The 19,291-nt window shown below is 64.2% G+C and overlaps 1 protein-coding gene across 1 annotated transcript; it reads left to right on the top strand.

The window, feature by feature from the left end:
• The first annotated feature begins 2,790 nt into the window (after positions 1-2,790).
• On the top strand, positions 2,791-18,878 carry DPYSL4 (dihydropyrimidinase like 4). The gene is made up of 14 exons (XM_065894839.1): positions 2,791-2,953; positions 6,339-6,427; positions 7,086-7,270; positions 9,227-9,391; positions 11,207-11,268; positions 11,365-11,445; positions 12,976-13,044; positions 13,297-13,417; positions 14,333-14,489; positions 14,745-14,886; positions 15,504-15,674; positions 15,943-16,122; positions 17,605-17,770; positions 18,521-18,878. The coding sequence occupies exons 1-14, from the start codon at positions 2,915-2,917 to the stop codon at positions 18,610-18,612; spliced, it is 1,719 nt and encodes a 572-aa protein (XP_065750911.1). The 5' UTR covers positions 2,791-2,914; the 3' UTR covers positions 18,613-18,878.
• Positions 18,879-19,291: the final 413 nt, after the last annotated feature.

The raw sequence follows: 19,291 nt of genomic DNA, 5'->3' as shown, positions 1-19,291 counted from the left end.
AAAGTTCTCCTCCTCGCAAAGTATTAAAGTTTGGACGTATCGGCTATGTTAGCCACTTCTGTGTTCCGTGTCCACGCTCTGAAAGACAGTGCCTCTTTCCACACTAAAAAGGGAACTTGGGCCTTCTGCTCACTAGGGAGGGGGTGCCGGGCATCTCACATCCTAAGTCATGGGGAGTCTTCTGGAGCACAGGCTCTGAAATCAGAGGTCCTGGCAGCATCTGGCTGAAGTCAGCCACCAGGGAGGACTGCTCCTGTAGCTGTTTGTCAAATGAGAACCAGAAAAGAAAAGTCAAACCACTGAGAATGGGGAAAGAATTTCTGTGAATGAATAACAAACTTTAGTCACAGTGATCCCACACAGGTGATCAAAGCCTGTTTGATCTCTTTGGGGGAGTGGAAAGCCAAGGTGGGACTGGGACAAGGGGATGGGAAAGTGATGATTTAGCTCTGCAGGTGTTCTTATGCCAGCCAGTACTGGAGTGTCCTCGCACTGACTCTCACTGTCCCAACTTACGCTTTGAAATTCCGGCTGCACTAACAGAACGGAAGGGTTGGGATGTCTTTTCCTTAAAAAACAGTCCCTGCAGGGCTCCACTGAGTGACAGCATCGCCCTATGACTCTGGGTGGGCTGAGAGTCCTCCTACTGTGTCTCACCCCAAACCTTGAACATTTTTAAAATTAATTAATTAATTTTAATTTTGGCTGCATTGGGTCTTCGTTGCTGCACGCGGGTTTTCTCGAGTTATGGCGAGCGGGGGCTACTCTTCGTTGCGGTGCGCGGGCTTCTCATTACGGTGGCTTCTCTTGTTGCAGAGCACGGGTTCTAGGCGCGCGGGCTTCAGTAGTTGTGGCTCGCGGGCTCTAGAGCACAGGCTCAGCGCATGGGCTTAGCTGCTCGGCGGCATGTGGGATCTTCCCAGACCACATGTCCCCGGTTCCCCTGCTCGAACCCGTGTCCCCTGCATTGGCAGGCGGATTCTTAACCACTGTGCCACCAGGGAAGCCCTGAACTTGTTTTTAAGGGCAGTCAGGAGCAGCTCCCGTGGGCGCATTCCCTCCCCCCCTCCCCCGCCCTGGCCCTCCCGACTTGCCAAATATTTCAGAGTAAGAGCCTCCTTCCCTGACGTGAGATCGCCCACAGGGCCTGGAAATGTGGCTGGAGTTCCGAAAAACTGTGGTTTCTTCCGTGCGTGGTCCCCGCCTGCCCTTCTGCGGGTTGAGCGGGAGGTCGGAACCCCGGTTTGCCCCGGGGGCGGGGCGAGCTGCGGAGCTTCGCTGGGACAGAACGCGCGCCCTCGGCCCAGATCCGGAGCGTTCAGCACTCCCTGCGTGGACAGCGCCAGCTCCGAGCGGATGCCAGGCCGGGCTGAGGGGTGGGGGGAGGGCTGGGGGGTTGGTGGGGGGGCGCCAGGCCCGGCTCCGCCCAGTCCACGAGAACTCGCAGACCCCGCCACGGGAGGCTCCAGGAACCGCCGCCCCTCGCCGGCTCCCGCCGTGGCAGCACGGCGGCCGCAGGAGCCAGCAGAGGCTCTGCCCGCGTGCCCGGGGATGCGGGGCACAGGAAGGCCCGGGCCGGCCCAAGCTTGGCGGAGTCTTCCGCTGCCTGGAGGACGCCTTTGAGAACAAGACGCTGCAGCTGGACGCGCGGGGAGGCGTACACCAGGGTCCGCGAGCAGGAGAGCCCCACAGCGGGCCAAGCTGCCACCAGGAGGGACGCAGCGAGCCAGGCGGAGACGGCCCAGAGGCTGCCGCAAGTCTCCCAGAGAGGCCCAGCGTGGCCCAGGCCCGCGGCCCACAGCAGGTAGTGGCCGCAGTGCAGAGGCGCGGGCATCGGGGCCAGTGAGAGGGGGACGCGGGCCCTGGACTCCCTGAGACGCCACACGTCCACGCCGGAGGCCGCTGGGGCGCAGTCCAGGGGCTCGCCCTCTTCCACCAGCCCCCAGCTCCTCCAAGGGGACGCGAGGGCTCGCGGCGGGAACTTCTTCTCCCTGACTGGCCGTGTCTGAGCCTGGACTTCTATCCTGCGCGCCCCCCTCCTCAGAACCCGCCCGGAGGCCTGGCCTCTCCTGCCCTGGTCTGCCTCTCCGGTCCGTCCTGGGTCCTGGGTAGCTCTTTCTCTGTGTGTCTCTCTCGGTCTCTTTCTATCCCCTCTGTGTCTCTCCAACCTCCCACCTGACATCAAGCTTCGCGGGGCTGGCCCTGGGGCAGCCTCACAATGAGGTGTTTCACAATGAGGTGTCTCCACTGTCCGGTCCCAGGGCCAGCACATGACCTGGCGTTCCGATCCCTGCCCGGGCAATACTCCAAGGAGTCCGGCTTTGGCCTGAAACGTCTTTTCCGGACGGAGTCCAGCCTGAGCCTGGACTTGAGATTGCATTCAATCTCCGCGGCCCTGGGTGCCTCGGGTCATCAGGGAGCTGGTGGCGGGCCCTCGGCTGGCCAGGGTGGAAGGGGGTCCCGGCAGGACATTGTCGGAACGCTCACTCTCCATCCCGGGTGCAGACTCTGCACACACACTGGCCGGGACCGGTCGCAACCCTCTCCTCCTGCCCACCCTAAACAAGTTCGCCCCTCGGTCCTCGCAGGGGCCGGTCCGCGGCCTCAGCTCGCGCCTATGGCCGGGGCTGCGGGTACAGTCACCGAGCCCGGCCGGGGCGGGGCTTGAAAGCAGAGCGGCAGCGGTGGGCCGGGGGGCGTGGCCGGGCCGGGGCGGGGCGGGGCCGGCAACGGAGCCGCGCGGCCCAGCGCGCTCCCACTTGGACGCCCGGCGCCCCCACGCGCACGCCTGGGCTCTGTGCGCCCCCACGTCGAGGCCTAGCTCGTGCGTCCGCCGCCGGGGACCCCCAGGACCTCAACGCCCGAACCGGGCCGCGCCGGCCAAAGGAGACGGCGGCGCAGCCGGAGGAGCAGGATGTCTTTCCAGGGCAAGAAAAGCATCCCCCGGATCACGGTGAGCTCCGCTCCCGGGGCCCGCTCCGCGCCTCCGGCCCACTGCCCCGGGCGGGACCTGGCCTCCGGGACCCGGGGAAGACCCTCCCGGCCCTGCGCCGGGCTCCCCTCCCTCCGTGTCCAGCTCCCGCGCTTGCCCCTGTGCCGGCGCGCTCCTTCCCGCGCAGCCCGGGGTCCCCGCGAGCGCCGCGCCGGAACCCCTTTATGGAGCCGGCGCATAGGCCCAGACCCTCCTCTGCTCCCGGCGAGGGCTGGGGGGAGGGCTGGGGCCGGGGTGGGAGGCCTGCTCCCCACGCGCAGATGCACCTGCCTCCTCCCCCACCACCCCGCCCCCGTGCGTCCGGGCCTCTCTGGGAGCTCCGATTCGGAGTGGGCCGTCGGCGCGGCCCTTTGTTGACACCCCCGGTCCGGCCTCCGGCCTCGGGGCACAGAGATGCCATCCCCGCCCTGCGCCCCTCCGCCCTGCGCCCACGCCGCCGCCGCACCACCAGGAGCTCTTTGTCCGAGACAAAGCAACTCAACCCGGCCCGGAGCCCTTGGCGACCCGAACCCCTCCATGGAGCCGGGGTTCGGAGCCCCGGGGTGGCGGGCGGGGGGGAAAGAAGGTGGCTCGCTAGTCACTGTGCGGGCATCAGGCAGCTCAGGATCCAGGGAGGCGACCCTCTAACAGCACACGCACTGCTGCGGGAGGTCCCACTGTCCACCCCGCGCTGCCAGGAAACAAAGCCGCCCCCTCCGTGCGGCCAGGAGCCCAGCGGGAGGGAGGGAGGGAGGCGGGCGCCTGGGCGCCAGCTGGACGGTGCCTGGGAACCCACGGATTCAGATCCAGCGGGAGGCGGTGGGATGGCCCAGGGAGCGGCCAGTTCACTTCCTGAGATACTCAGGGAGGAAGAAGCCCGCCCCACCCCTCGCAAACAGGAGAGGGTCAGACCTGAGGCAGGCAGGGAGCCAGCCGGGGCCGGGAGGGGGCTGATCCCGTCTCTGGGCAGCTCAGACTCAAGTGGCTGGCTTAGGGGAACTTCCACCCGCATCCTGGGGAGCATGGCCCCTCATCCTGCTGCATTTCCCCCTTGGTTCCAAACCCAGGAAGGCTCCCAGAATCGGAGTCCAGACGTCTGAGCACTGGAGGGTGGGGGATTGAGCAGGGCACCCAGGCCACAGTCTCTTCCTGTCCAAAGCCTTCCGCGTCCTCTTCTTGGGCATCTCTGAGAACGCGCTGGTCCACCGGGGCTGGAGTTGGGGCTGTTGGAGTGGGGGCACTGCAGGGGGAGGCAGGAGGGTCTGAACACTGGCTCAGAAGGTGGGCAAGGTGGGTCCTTGTGATGTGACCTGTCAGGGCTGGGTCTAGGGCCCAGGGGACCGGGCAGTGAGCCTCTGCAGAACCCAGAAGGGAGAGGCCCAGGCAGCTGGGGCCGGGCCATGTGGTAGACCACGAGTTGGCAGTAGGTCACACAGTAGGTATTTTCAGCTTCGAGGGCCACACTGTTTCTGGTGCAGCTACTCAGCCCTGCAAGAGAGCGGTCCTGGGTGTGACTGCTCCAGTAAAAGCTGAGCTTGGACATTGAAACGTGAACCTCATGTAACTTTTATGAGTCTTGAAAGTCTTCTTATGATGTCTTTCAACCAGCATAAGATGCAAACCATGCTCAGCTCCAGGCTGCACAAGGACAGGTCGAGGGCCGTGTTTGGCTTGTGGCACAGTTGGCCACCCTTCTGTAGACTGTGCGGTGGTGGTTTTACCTTTAGTCAATAGAAATCTGAGAATTCAGCCCAAACTGTTAGATGTTAATAAGAATAGAGAATGATGTGACAAGGCTCATAGGCGATGAATTATTTATCCTCTCAGCAGATTCGTAAGAGAATCTGGCATCCGTCAGTTCTCTTGGCGTCAGGCTGATGGTGTGCAAAGAGCCGGAACCCCCGGCCTGGAGCCCTGCCTGGCCTCTGGGTGGGCACCCCTGAGCCCCGGGCCAGGTCCCAGAGCCCCTGTGAAACAGCCGTCACTCCGGCCTGGTCAAGTCGCAGAGAGTGGGAGGCTCCAGCAGGAGGGAAAGTGCTGCAGGGCTGGGCTCTCGCCCGCTTCGTTCTGCACTCAGCTCTTTGCTCCTGCTTTGTGGACCATCGTGGCCATCACCCCTGACATCATGCACGGCTCCATTACTGGCTCCCCCTCTGCCTCACTCCCTCCTTCCTGACCATCAGAAGTGGGCTTATGGCTGCCCAGCTCCGGGCTGCGGGGTGCCCCGAAGAGCTGGCCGAACTTGCTGCCACCCGCAGGTGGCACCAGAACCGGCAGGCCCCCCGTTGTCCTCCGGGCCCTGCACCTCCATGGGCTCTGCATCAGCAGCCCCTGCTCCCCAACTCCCGGCCTCCCTGGAGTCCGTCTCTCACCCGCCCCATAATGCCGGCCCGGGGCCCCACATCTCACCCAGACCACATCAGACCCCACTCCAGCGATGGCCCTGTCTCCATCCTTGAACACCACGGGCTGCTCTCTACAACAGGCTAATATGAACTCTGTACGATCATTTCAACCCCAGCTTAAGGCCTCCCAGGTGGCGGCCCACTGATTCCCCAAGTCCAGCATGCCCCACTCCTACCCACCTCCCATTCCCCCCACCCCCTCCACCCCACCTCGTTTCCTCTCCTGAATCAACCAGACTCTTTCCTGCCTCAGGGCCTTTGCATGGGCTGTGCCCTGGCCTGAGCTTGAGTCACCTCCAGTTTTAGCTCCTCTGACAGGCCCTTCTCGGTCCCTGAGGCAGCCAGGCCTGTCTCCCATCACGCTGTCCCGTCACCTGCTTTGTGCTCTTGCGTCTGCCACCATCTGTGACGGCCATGTGTGTGATGTCTGTCTCCCTCCCCAGGGGTAGGGCCCCTGCCTGCCGGCACTGCCTCAGGGCACAGAGATTCTGGAAGGAGCCCGCCCCAGCTGTCAGCCGGAGCCGCCTCTGTGGGTGGACGAGTAGGGCAGACCTTCCAGGCCAGCAGGGGCGTGTGAGATGTGGTCCACCTCCGCCCTCGGCCTGGGCTTTACAAATTAGGCAACGGGTGTGAAGATGTACGCGTGGTTCACTGCACTGCTGTTCGCACCGCCTCGGCTTTGCCGTGGTGAAGCAGGGAGCTAGCTGGTCGTACACCCTGTGCCTTTGGCGAGGCCAGACTGCCTGACCTGTGTTTGCAGGTCACGTGCAGGGCCCGTAGGCAGCTGCCCCCAAGGGCCACCGTCTCGGGGCACCCTCTGCCCGCCCTTGGTGTGTGCTGGATTTCGTGCACACAAATGTGCCTGAATGTTTCCATCCTAATTCCAGGGTAAAGCTTGTGCTCAAGGTACTGTTGAGTCACTTAGTTGGGAGGAAACTCACCCATTTCTTCGTTTCTGATAGAGTGACCGTCTTCTGATCAGAGGCGGGAGGATCGTGAATGACGACCAGTCCTTTTACGCTGACCTGTACGTGGAGGACGGCTTGATAAAGTGAGTTTCTACCTCAGATATCTTCATGGTCACACGTTGATCACACACTACCCAGAAGTTTACTTTTGGGCGAGATCCATGTGAATGGTTCTTTCTTTCCCAAAAGCTCGTTCCCTGGAAATAGCTTTTGCCCAACCCGAGCCTTCAGTGGAGCCTCAGAGAGCGGAACGATGGCTTCCTCGTCTCTTTGTTAACACAGCCTCAGTACGGTGTGGGGCTCAAAGTAGGTGTTTAATAAATGCTTATCGACCACACCTATCAGCTTGTCTGCTTGTGCCTGTCAGGTAGCTCCAGGGACTTCCCTGGCCGTCCAGTGGTTCAGACTCCACGCTCCCAGTGCAGGGGGTGCGCGTTCGATCCCCGGTCGGGAACTGAGTTCCCACATGCCACGTGGCAGGAACAAAACAAAACAAAGGAGCAGCTCCAGCCTCTGGTCAATAAGCAGCGAGTGGACACCCAAGTGACCGGCACAGGGTTGGCTCCTCCGTGTTGACGGTCCTGAGCCCCAGAGTGTGGGCTGGTCAAGTCTTGGCCGTATCGCCCTTTTCCTCAGGGACAAGAGCCCAAGGGCAAGAGTCCCGGCTCTGCTTCATTGCCAGGAGCCCGTTCACGTTTGCTCAGGTCTCTTCCTAACCAGCGAAATCTCTGTTGCTTTCAGACAAATTGGAGAAAACCTCATTATCCCTGGGGGCATGAAAACGATTGACGCTCACGGCCTGATGGTCCTGCCGGGCGGAGTGGACGTCCACACAAGGCTGCAGATGCCCGTCCTGGGCATGACCCCGGCCGATGACTTCTGCCAGGGGACCAAGGCCGCCCTGGCAGGAGGGACCACCATGATATGTGAGTGTCTCCTGTGGGGAGTGTCCATCCCAGCCCGTGGTCCTCTGGCAGGTTTGCATGTCGCAGGAAGAGCTTTCCCTGATGGTGTTTTTCTCAGGCCTCTTTCCCTTTATTACATCTCATTCTAAGAAATCCTTGAGTGCCTGTCTAACCCTGTCCCTCATCCTGAGTCGTGCTGCCTGGGCCAGCTCTGGAGCGCGCCTGGGATTTCCACGGGAGCACAGGGGTGTACGCCCAGTGATTTGTTATTTCCCGGGAAGCTAGCAGCTGGCTAAGGACCAGGTTTGGAAAACCCAAGTGCAGGGGTCGTGTTGCCTGAAATGTCAGACACATTTGCCCCTGAACCTCACACCCTGTGAGGCTTGGTTTGCAGAAACTCCCTGCCCGTGTCAAAAGAGCTAAAGGCGGAGCCTGTGTTTTAGGAAAAGGATGATGAAAAATACCATCACCCTATCAACAAGCCCCAGAGGTACCGTTTCTTTAGTGCCGACCCTGTGCCAGGGCACGAGCGCCATCCTGATGAGTCTCAGCTCCGTGCTCTCCTCGTACAACCCCCTGAGCTGGGCAGAGAAGCCCCAGCCAACAGCTCGTGAGGTGAATTCGCTTGCCCACCGCGAACTTGCTCGTGGCCAGCGCAGGGGCCAGGAGGAGGCACCAGCGTGCAGCCCTCCTCCCGTGGCCTTGAGCGCCATCAACTCCGCAGTCCCGAGCGCAGACACATCCAGTGGGTTGGACCTGGCCTAACGCGCCCAGTCCAGCCCCGGCTGCACCGCATCCTGGCTGTGACTTCAGGCAACACAGCTCCCTTTTAGACGTGTCTCGCCTCCCTGATCCGTCGGGCAAGAGGAAGCGGGCGGAGGATGGAACAAGTGGGTGCACGTCGTAGCTTGGCTGTGTCTGTGTGCCACCGGGAAAGGCTGCTCTGGGGACCCTGGGCTACTTCACGAGTGACATTTAGATGTTGCGACATCCCGGCCTGGTGTGGTTTACTGAGCTACGACGTGGAAGGAAAAACCCAACAATGGTCCACCTCTTGGTCTGATTAAATCGCGCGTTGCGATTTCAGGCCCTTGGTCCTGCTTGTCGTTGGTGGCCCCCCGGGCTGAGCGGGCGCCGTCGTGGTTACGTCACCTGCGGCTGCCGGTTCTGAGGCGTCAGACCGGCCGTGAGGACAGAGATGCCGCAGGGCCGGGCTGGCCTAGGCGGAGCCGCCCGCAGCTCCAGGCTGGAGCTGTGAGCGGCCTGCAGGGCGGGGCCCTGGGCTCGTGACCTGAGCCGTGGGAAGCAGAGGGCCCACGTGCGGGCGCGCTGCAGGAAGGCACGGCATTTGCCTGTCACCCCGGGCGGTGTGCCTTCCCCCCCGCACCCCCCCGGGCCACCGCACTCCCAGCTCTTCCCCTGCACCTGGCAGAGGCTGCGAGCGGGGTTTGGACCTTGGACGCGGGGTTGCCGGCAGGGTGGGGTGACGGTGCAGTGTCCACGTGCGTTCCCAGTTTCCCCGGGGGGTGGGGTGGGAGCACCGCTCGAGGGCTGTGCGGCCGGTGAGGCAGGAGGGAAGCCAGCCCCGTGCGCTGCCGTGGGCAGGCTCGCGGGTCCAGCGCCACGGACAGTGGTGCCGCCCCTCCCCCTCCAGGGGCACCTCACTCAGGCCAGGCCTGTGCAGGAGGTGGAGGCCTAAACTACCGCTGGGCTCTTTGCGGGGTGTCCACTGGAGAGTGAGGGCCTCCCCTCTGCTCAGAGAGACGCTGGGGACGAGGGGCGGGAGACGCCTCTTTGGACAGAACCGACGGGCAGGTTCCCAGCAGCCTCAGCCCGGCGTTGGGTATGAGGCCTCTTCTCTGCTTTTCTCAGACGTGCTTCCTGGTTTCCTGGGAACACGAAGCCGCTCTCCCTTGGAGGCCCAGGTGGTTCCAGTGGCACGGGTGGGGGGCCCAGCTGACCGCGCTGTCCCCACAGTGGACCACGTGTTCCCCGACACGGGTGTGAGCCTGCTGGCAGCCTACGAGCAGTGGCGGGAGAGGGCGGACCGTGGAGCCTGCTGCGACTACTCCCTGCACGTGGACATCCCCCGCTGGAACGAGAGCACCAGGGAGGAGCTGGAGGCCCTGGTGAAGGACAAGGGTGAGCAGGACGCCCGGCCGGGCGGAAGGGCAGCTGCAGGGCCTGGCTTCCCGGCCTCGGGTGGACGCTGTGTGCACCTGAGCCTGGGGCAGGTGGTCACGAGCTGGGAGAGAGCTGGACAAGAGCCATTCGAAGATCTGCTAGGCTGAGAGGTCCCCTGCGTCCGAGTCTGGGGACGCATCCCGTAGCTGTTGTCCTCACAAGAGGACACGGCAGGGACCTCCCTGGAGGCCCAGTGGTCAAGCCTTCACCTTCCAGTGCAGGGGGTGCGGGTTGGATCCCTAGTTGGGGAGCTAAGATCCCACATGCCTCGCGGTCAAAAAACCAAAACATAAAACAGAAGCAATATTGTAAGAAAATTCAATAAAGACTTAAAGGAAAAGAGGACGCAGCAGTCACAGCTGTCAGCTCGGTCCCCTGTGTCTTGGCCCTGGATGAAGGGTAAGCGCGCTAAGCCTTCTTAGCATCTTAAGAGCCTTTAGAAGGAGATGCCTTAAAACCTACTGCCAAAAAAAATCAAAATAAAATAAAACCTACTGCTCCCTCAGCTGAAACAGGACGGTTTACAGATGAGGCTTAATTTTTTTTTTAATCCAAAGTCCTGAAGCTGAAACCACATCAGAGTTTATAGAGGATTTGACAAGTTAGCTGGACGTCGTAACTGAGCTCCGGCGACTGGCTTTGAGGGTGGGCCTAGCGCACAGCCGGGAGAGGAGCTGGAGAGGCTGAGATGGGGGGTGCTGGCTGCAGACCCCTGGCCCGGGCCCTGGAGGCCACAGGGCCCTCCCCACAGGAGACGCTGCCACCCGCCCCACTGTACCTCCGAGGGAGGCAGGGAGGTTCCTGGAGGCCATTTCCCACAGAGCGACGGTCCTCACACCAGTAGCCTTTGGCATTTAGGACCCCCAACCTGGGGACGGACAGGGGGCTCTCAGCCTCTGCACCTCATTCCAGGCAGTGGCTCCGCCACCCGGGTTGTTCCTTAACAGGATCGGGAGGCCTGCGGCCTTGCAGCTCCGAGCAGAGGTAGAAACCAGGCACCTGCCGCCACCACCCTCCTGCCGGGGCAGAGCGCTGGTCCTGGCCTGCTGCGTGGCGTCCAGGGACGGGCCTGCATGCTGACCACTGGCCTCCACCAGCCGCCCTGGGGCGGGTTGTCACCTGGGGGGTCGGCTCGTGTGGCACTGGGTGACAGTTTCCCCCGCGTGCCTTTGCTCAAGTTCGCACTTTCGACCCAGCGAGATGACAGGGAGGAGGGAGGGGCCGCGTGCCGCTGGTTTGGATGGTGGGGGGGTCAGGTGAGTCCCCAGCTTGTCCCGAGTCCACACAGCACAGGAGAGCTCGACCCTGGCCTGATGGGCCCCTGACGCCGCGGGCAGCCGGTCCTGTTCCTTCTGCTTTTCCTGAGGGCCTGAGCGGGCACCGTGAGCGGGACCTGGCAGGTGCCACCAAGGCCCGCAGGCCAGATGGCCAACGTGAGGGCCACCCCGGCGCCCAGCCCGGGCGGAGCTCAGGCAGCGAGCCTGCAGCTCACGGCTCCCTTCCGTCCAGGGGACACGGGGCTCCCGGGGCTCCCAGGGGCCGTGGGGGGTTAGCGGGTGGGGGGCGGGGTCTCACCTGGCTCTGCCACTGGGGAACAATTGGTTCCTGACCCCCGAGCTCGAGGAGCGGGAGGCGCCGGGGTGACTCTGTCCCCATCCCGGCCCGGGAGAGTGTGGGGCTGGTTCCCCAGGGCCACCAGGCCAGCTGGTGGGGCCCCTGGAGCTCGGGGAGCAGTGGAGGCTCCTGGCATCCACCTCTCCTGCCTCCCGCTAGGTGTGAACTCCTTCCTGGTCTTCATGGCATACAAGGACAGGTACCAGTGCACGGACGGCCAGGTAAGGCCAGGTGCCGAGCGGGGGAGCAAGCAGGTGTCTCAGGCTGCTGTGGATGGGAGACACACAGCCTCACGCCGCCCATGTGCCTCTCCCCAGATGTACGAGATCTTCAGTGTCATCCGGGACCTGGGAGCCGTGGCCCAAGTGCACGCGGAGAACGGCGACATCGTGGACGAGGTGTGGGCGGGGCTGGCGGGGTGACCCCTGCCCACTTGGGTGTGAGCACTGATCCCACAAACCCTGACGGAGGGAACCTGGAACTTGACCCAGTAAATGGCTTGCCCAGGTCAAAGGGCAAGCGGGCAGGGCGGCAGGGAGCCTGGGGGGCTCTTGGCCGTAACAGATTTTTCCATGATCACCACACTTCTGATGAAAAAGCCTCCAAATCCAGGGACTTCCCTGGCGATCCAGTGGATGCGATTCTGCGCTTCCACCGCAGGTGGCGCAGGTTCCATCCCTGGTTGGTGGCGGAGCTCCTGTGCTTCGCGGTGTGGTCAAAAAAAAAAAAAATTCTCCGAAATCTAAGTGTTGCTTCTTGGTGAGGGGTGCCGAGACTGGGGTCTCCGAGCCCTCCGCCCCCTGGACTGAGGCCCCTCCCATGAGCACACCTGCTGGGTTAGTGGCGCTGTCCTCAGTCGCGCCCCAAGCTGCCTGGGGGGTGCCTGGCCCTGCTGCGCACGCCCCCACCTTCCCTGTGGGCCCAGGGCTGTGAGGGGGGTGCCCCCAGCCTCTGCCCCTCACCCCGTTTTCCCGTCCGCCCACAGGTGCAGGTTGGGTGGGGCGCCCAGGAGCTTCCAGGCCTCCTGGGGACCTGGCGGGAGGGCGCACACACACGGCCACCTCCCTAACATTCCAAACCCACAGAGAAGCTTCCTGGGACCCGTAGGGCTCTGCCCCTCCCAAGTTCAACGGGAGGGTGGTGACACTCAGGAGGGGCATGTGGGTTTCCGGGCATCGGGTACTGTATGTGCTTCCAGGGTTCGAGGCCAGGCCCGGCAGGAGACATCGTGGGTCATGCTTAGTGTTCAGGACGCTGGGCCGCGAGTGCCGGGGAGGCTTATTAGGGGGTCGGTGGGATTCTGCTCCCCGATTCTCCACGCCGAAGCTCGTTTACACCGTAGGGTGCTGCGGCTCAGACCTGTAGTATGAGTGAGCTTGCCCAAGAAGAAGCCCCGTTCCCGACCGTGCACAGCCGCCACGCACAACCCGCCGCGCACGCCCCTGCCGCGCATGCCCGCGACCGCACTCCCCGCCGCGCACGCCCCCGACCACACTCTCCCACCGCGCATGCCCCCGCCACGCACACCCCGCCGCGCACGGCTCCGACCGCACTACCCCGCCGCGCATGCCCCCTCCACGCACGCTCCCGCCGCACACTCCCCGACCACACTACCGCCCCCCCCACCGCGCACGACCCCGACCCTCACCCACTGGGGAAACAACACGGCAGGCAAAGCTGTGGGGTCTTGTCCCTTCACTTAGGGGGCCTGCGACCTTGGGCAAGTCCTTGCCCTTTGCAAGCCCCGTTCCCTCATCTGTAATTGGGGGCGCTGGAGTCACTCCGCTTCGGGACCCCTCTGCTCCGAGTTCTCTGGGATTGGTGATCCTCAGGGGCCTGGAGGTCTGGGCTCATCTCAGGGAGCACGGGGCGCCTCAGGGTCAGGGCGTTCTGGGCTGTGTCCAGGCTGGAACGTGGTGTGTATTTAGGAGCAGAAGCGTCTGCTGGAACTCGGCATCACCGGCCCCGAGGGTCACGTGCTCAGCCGCCCAGAGGAGGTAGGTGTGAGCTTGCTGGGAACACTCCCCCGACTGGGCGTCCATCAGGGGTTGGGTCTGGCCCCGTGGTCAGCCCTGGGGTCTGCGTGGGTCGGCCCAGATTCTGGGCACCGAGCCCCAGGCTGGGGTCCTCACCCGCCCAGGGGTGCTCCCTCTGGGCCCGGGGTCCATGGGTGGTCCGGGGGCATCTCATGCCCATACTGGTCAGGAGGCCCTAGTGTTCTCGTGTGGCCTGAGTGCCCCCTTCCCCAGGTGGAGGCTGAGGCCGTGTACCGCGCTGTCACCGTAGCCAAGCAGGCCAACTGTCCCCTGTACGTCACCAAGGTGATGAGCAAGGCTGCGGCCGACGTGATCGCCCAAGCCAAGCGCAGAGGTGAGTGGTGGCCCGGGCCGGGCCGCGGGGCCAGGGTCTCTCTGGGGGTCTGTCACGTCCTCAGCTTCCCGGGGCTGGGCCAGCTGGACAGAGGCTCAGCGCAGGCAGACCCCACGGGGACGCAGCGGCTGCCCTGCCAGCCTCTTCGTGGTGGGATGGCCTCTGGTGCGGGGTCACCAGGGCTGTGGCCGGCAGGAGATGTGGGCACCTGGTCCTTGTGTGGGGTGGGTGGCCTGAGTCTCCCCTCTTGTCCAAACAGCAGTGGAGCACCGGGGGGCCTTGAAGCAAAAGTGAGGCCTAGTGGCCCTGTTTGCACAGAAGTGAGTGTCAGAGCTGTGCGCAATGTGTGTGGCATGTGTCTGTGTCTGTGTGTGTGTGTGTGTGTGTGTGTGTGTGTGGTGTGAATGGTGCATGAGAGTAGATCCTCATGTCGTGTAAGGGAGCCTGGCCCAGCTGACCCTGGGGGCCCATGTTATTGTCCGCTGGACACGTCCTGCGTCCAGGAGCTGGGGTGCGGGTCCCGGGGGCTGGATGTCCTCTGGCCCTGGAAGCCCAGGCCATGGAGGAGGCAAGGGGTCACTGACGGAGCCAGGTCCTTGCACAGAGGCTGTGGCCAGGCGGGCCGGGCAGTCAGTTGACGGTGTCTCACTGCAGCCTGTGGGCCCAGCAGGGGTGTGAGGCAGCAGGGACAGAGGACCCACTTCGGGAGCCCCAGGTGGCCTGGGCCGGGTGCCCCCAGATCAGGGGAAAAGCTGTCCCAAAAGGCTTGGGGGATCGAGGGGCAGTTTGCGTCAGCCCTGGGACCACAGGGCCAGACCCACCCCACGATGCAGGCCGGGTCAGGGGGGCGTTCCCAGGCCCTGTCTGGGTCTGGGGACATGGGGGTCGGCAGTGCCCCTCACGGCCTCACCGCAGGGGTGGTCGTGGTCGGGGAGCCCATCACCGCCGGCCTGGGCACCGACGGCTCCCACTACTGGGGCAAGAACTGGGCCAAGGCTGCAGCCTTCGTCACGTCACCCCCCCTCAACCCGGACCCCAGCACTGCAGACCACCTCGCCTCCCTGCTGTCCAGGTAGGGAGCTGCCTACGTGCCCCTCGCCCTGGCCTGGCCTGTGCCCGCCGGCAGCTCCAGGCCTCTTGCGTCCGGAGACTCCACACCGGGGTCCTTGCCCTCCCACCTGCGCCCCGAGGCCCCAGCTCTGCCCTCTCCGACAACCTCTCCCCCACCCGCCGTGGGCCGAGCAGCCGGGTCGGGGTGGAGCCAGCTGGGCCTTTGGCGGCTCAGGAAGGACAGGCCCCTCTGGGCTCTGACTCCGGCTCTCCTCAGCGGGGACCTCCAGGTGACCGGCAGTGCCCACTGCGCCTTCACCACTGCCCAGAAGGCCGTCGGCAGGGACAACTTCACGCTCATCCCCGAGGGCACCAACGGCGTGGAGGAGCGCATGTCTGTGGTCTGGGAGAAATGCGTGGTGGGTGCAGAAGTGGGGACGCAGGGTCCTCCCCACGGAATGCTGCCTTTTCATCAGAGAGGGAAGCCCCTTGAGCGGCGGATTCACCAGAGCAGAGGTCGGGGCTCATGGGCCCCGGGTGTTGTCCCCCCAGCCTTGCCATCCAGGGCTCCCTAGACATTTGCTTCTGGTCCTAATGCACACGACCCAGGGAGAGCGGGGTCCCCGCCCTGGTGGAGTTACACTCAACGTGTCCCTAGGAGGCCTGAGATTTCCTCAGACATCCATCTCGCTCGGAGGGTCCTGCCCACGGCCTCTGCCCCCATGACCCTAGCCCCAGTCCTGAGCCCTTCCCTGAGCTGAGGCCCTGACCCCAGGCTCCTGGCCACCCCAGGGGGATGGTCGCGTCCTTTGGGGACACAGACATCATCGTGGAAGCATCAGCTTTCATTTGCCCACAAAGTGAGCATGGAGACCAGCTTGGTGCCCAGGAAGAACCAGACCTGCAGGCACGACTGAGGCACACGCCACGCGGCCTAGGGGACAGGGGCCGCCTCCACACAAGAGCCCCGAGACCAGACCCCGCCTGCGGTCAGGAAGGGCGCCCCCCCGACTCACCCCCGCCTCTTACTTCTCAGGCCTCAGGGAAGATGGACGAGAATGAGTTTGTTGCTGTGACCAGTACAAATGCAGCCAAAATCTTCAATTTTTACCCAAGGAAGGGGCGGGTGGCCGTAGGCGCCGACGCCGACCTGGTCATATGGAACCCCAAGGCCACGAAAGTCATCTCTGCCCAGAGCCACCACCTGGTGAGAGAAGCCTGGGCCCATGTCGGGGTCGGGGGCCTGGGGAGCCCCGCAGCCTTCCTGGGGGGTGGGCAGAGCAGCGGAGGCGGGAGGGTGAGCCCTCTGCCGGCTCCTCCAGGAACGCTCTGTACTCCTGAGAACCATGCCTCAGGGGCAGGGCTGCAGGGCGCGGCGGCCACTGCCCTCTGAATCCCGGCCCGGCCGAGTGGGCGCCCTGCTCAGGGGGCCTGGATCAGGAGAACGCTGAGCAGCCCCTGGCTGTTCTCCCCAGAACGTGGAGTACAACATTTTCGAAGGCGTCGAGTGCCGAGGAGCCCCCGTGGTGGTCATAAGTCAGGGCAGGGTCGTGCTGGAGGACGGGGCCCTGTTCGTCACCCCCGGGGCTGGCCGCTTTATTCCGCGGAAGACCTTCCCCGACTTCGTCTACAAGAGGATAAAGGCTCGCAACAGGGTAAGGCCTGAGCCCGCCAGGCGGGTGGGCATGAGCTCTCAGGCCTCCTCCGGGTCAGCCCTGCCCACGGCCACTGTCGGGAAAGCACAGCGGCCCCACTGCTCCGGGCGCGTCTTAGCGGTGCTTCGCCCGCGTTCGTTACCAGGCAGCCCGTGTCACTGTAGAAAGCGTGGGTGTGAGGCAAAAAAAAAGCCTCATAGCCACCCCCCAGGTACACTGCCACTAAGGCTAGCAGAACCCGCCCAGGGTTTCCCCGGGAGCGGACGTAGACGTTAATAGATTAAGGAAGGAGAACACGTGGTTTACGCGGCATCCATGAACTTGGAAGTCGTGAGCCCTCGTCTTCCCACGCGGGCTTGGCCAGCTGCCCGCTGAGTCTGGTGGACGCACCGCGTGTCCACCCAGGCCCTGCGTTGCATGCACAGGGGGCTCACGCACGCGCACAGGCACACACAGCTGCACACGTGCTTACGGTACACTCTGCTTTGCTTTATCCCGGCCCTGTTTCCAGTTTTCTAGACTAAAGACGTTGTCTGAGCTCGTATGAGGAGGGATGGCTTTCGGGCTGGGCTGAGGGCCAGGTGCTGGTCTCCTTCCCAGGAAAGGAGAGCGGAGGCTGCCCTAACTCGCAGACGCTTCTGTCTCAGGCTGCGGGGCCCACACCACGGCTGCTGCCCACATCTGACCTGGGCACACCACCCCCTCCTCTCTCAGGGTTCGAGCAGGGCTGAGAGGCAGGGTCCAGGGCAGAGGGCTGGGCATCACACCCCTTGGGGTGAGGTCCGGGGCACCCCTGGGCATTGGCCACTGGGAAGCTCCGTGAGGTGGCAGGCCAGCCCCACGTAGAGCCGCAGCATGGAGCAGGGAGAGGGGACGGCTCCCCGTCGCACACCCGGGGTGATGGGGGCAGACCCGAATCTGCAGAACTCCACACCCCACAATCGCTCTTGCCCTGCGCCCCTGCCCCACTGTGACCCCTGCAGGGCAGGATCTGGTCAGAGGCCCTGGGGGCTGGGTTCAGCCACACAGTCACGAGTGTAAGCCACAAGTCCCCAGGCGGTGCCAGCTGCAGACACAAGCACAGCTGAAGGCTTTGCCTCACCCCTCGGACTGCTGGTCCGTCATGGCGGCCACTGGGAAGGGCCTCTGCCTCTGGGGGCCATTTTCAGGGAGGGCAGGACCCAGGGCCACCACCTCAGGGCTTCCTCAGGAACACAGCAGGGGCTGCGTGGGGGGCCACAGTACGGTGGGTACTGAGGAGGCAGGGACTATGTCGGGACCAGTTTCTGATTCCAAAAGGAGCCTCCTCCGCAGGCCACCCCTGTCCGAGCATCTCCTACGGCTCGGGGCACCGCTGCCCAGCCTCGGGGGAGGGAGGTACGTGTCCACACTCGCGGGTTGCCACCCCTGTTGGCGGGGAGCCCCTGCCCTCGAGCCCGGGGCCTGCGCAGCACCCCCTCACGCCAGCCTCTCGGCCCACAGCTGGCAGAGATCCACGGCGTGCCCCGAGGCCTCTACGACGGGCTGGTCCATGAGGTGATGGTGCCTACCAAGCCAGGGGCCGGTGTGCAGGCCCGCGTGTCCTGCCCGGGGAAGGTCTCAGTCCCACCCGTTCGCAACCTGCACCAGTCGGGGTTCAGTCTGTCTGGTGAGTTGAGCCCAGCGTCTGTGGGACCCGAGGACCACGTGGGAGTCCAGCCTCCAGCCCCTCACTGCCCCGTAGCGCAGAGGCACACATGTGAGGTGCATAAGGATGGGGCCTGGGGGCTTCAAGGGCTCTGGGGGCCCAGCGTGCAGCCACCAGGCTGAGGCCTCTCATCAGGGTCTCAGCTGTGCTCCCAGCATGCTAGGATTCTAAGAGAAGCCCTGAGCCCCAGGCTCTCCCTGCACACGGAGCCAGACCCTCCCTCTCTCTTCCCAGCCCTTGGCTGGGGGCCCACCAGCCCCTGACATCCTGTCTCAGCCTCCCTACTGGGGAGGTGATGGACGTCCCTGCCTGCCCCCTGGGGATGTAGGGCCAGGGGCGGGTCCCCTTTGGAATCCAGCATCGTCCTAAAGGCTAAGGACAGCCTTCTCCCATCATGGGGTTCGGTGCGGGGCAAGACCCACGGGGGGGGCAAGCAGGACTGGCCCAGCCCCTGCTCCTCCGGACCGGATTCCCAGAGGGTCAACCTGGACCTCCAGTCTCTGGCCGCACGCACACCTGGCCTCACTTGCCTGCTCGTCTGAGGCCTCAGTGGTGGGGGTGCCTGACCGGTGGCCTGGCTGAGCTGCCAGGGCCGTCGGGGAGCGTGGGGGGCCTGCAGTGTGGGGCTGTGGCTCCGCATCCCTGGCCTCGCGGGTGTGGCCTGTTTGCGTCACCTCCCCAGCGCCACTTCCACTCCTGGCTTCCCCGCAGGCTCTCAGGCCGATGACCATATCGCCAGGCGCACGGCTCAGAAGATCATGGCGCCACCTGGCGGCCGCTCCAACATCACATCCCTGTCCTAGGTGCTGCACGTGCCAGCGGCGGGTGTGCCTGTGGGCGACAGCCACTCCCCTCTGTTCCCTTCCCTTCGTTGAACCTATTTTGAAAGGTGCCTGGCCTTACCTTCCCCTCCCCAGAAACTCTCTTCTTGGGGTCCCAGGTCCTGTTATCAGGAGCCCCCGCAGGAGAGGCTGAATTTGGGGAGGTTTCACTGCCAGGGCAAGGAGGCTGGACATGGTGGCGGGGACAGCTCAGGTGGCCCCGAGCCCGGGTGCCAGGTGCCTCAGGAAGACAGGGGCCTCCTAGGATGCCCAGGGCAGCCGGGCCAGGACGAAAGGCTGGGGGTGTTTTGCCCTCGTCCCTATCAGGAATCATTGCCCTGAGGACCCCCAGCTCTGCCACCCGCTCCCACGGGCAGAGGTGCAGCCCGTCCCTGTGTGCCTTAGCGCAAGCAGGAGCGCCCCGGCCCTGCCCAGAGCTGCTGTGACTCCAGGGACCCACCAGGAACACAGTGTAGGGCAGCTGCCGGCAGGACTTCTGCAGATTCGCCTGTACACTTTTCCAGGGCCAGCCCTCTGCTTCCGTAGAGCCCATGTCCAGGGCACTCCCGGGCCCTTTAGCTGAGATGCTTTCCTTTTACTGAGCGTGCGTCGCAGTAGTTCACTAGAGCAGCAGATTTGTGTGGTGAGGACGCCTGTAGCC

The sequence above is a fragment of the Phocoena phocoena genome, chromosome 16 (genome assembly GCF_963924675.1).
Source record: "Phocoena phocoena chromosome 16, mPhoPho1.1, whole genome shotgun sequence".
Taxonomy (NCBI): Eukaryota; Metazoa; Chordata; class Mammalia; order Artiodactyla; family Phocoenidae; genus Phocoena; species Phocoena phocoena.
Note: the sequence above shows the minus strand (reverse complement) of the source record. Positions and strands in the feature narration are given on the sequence as shown.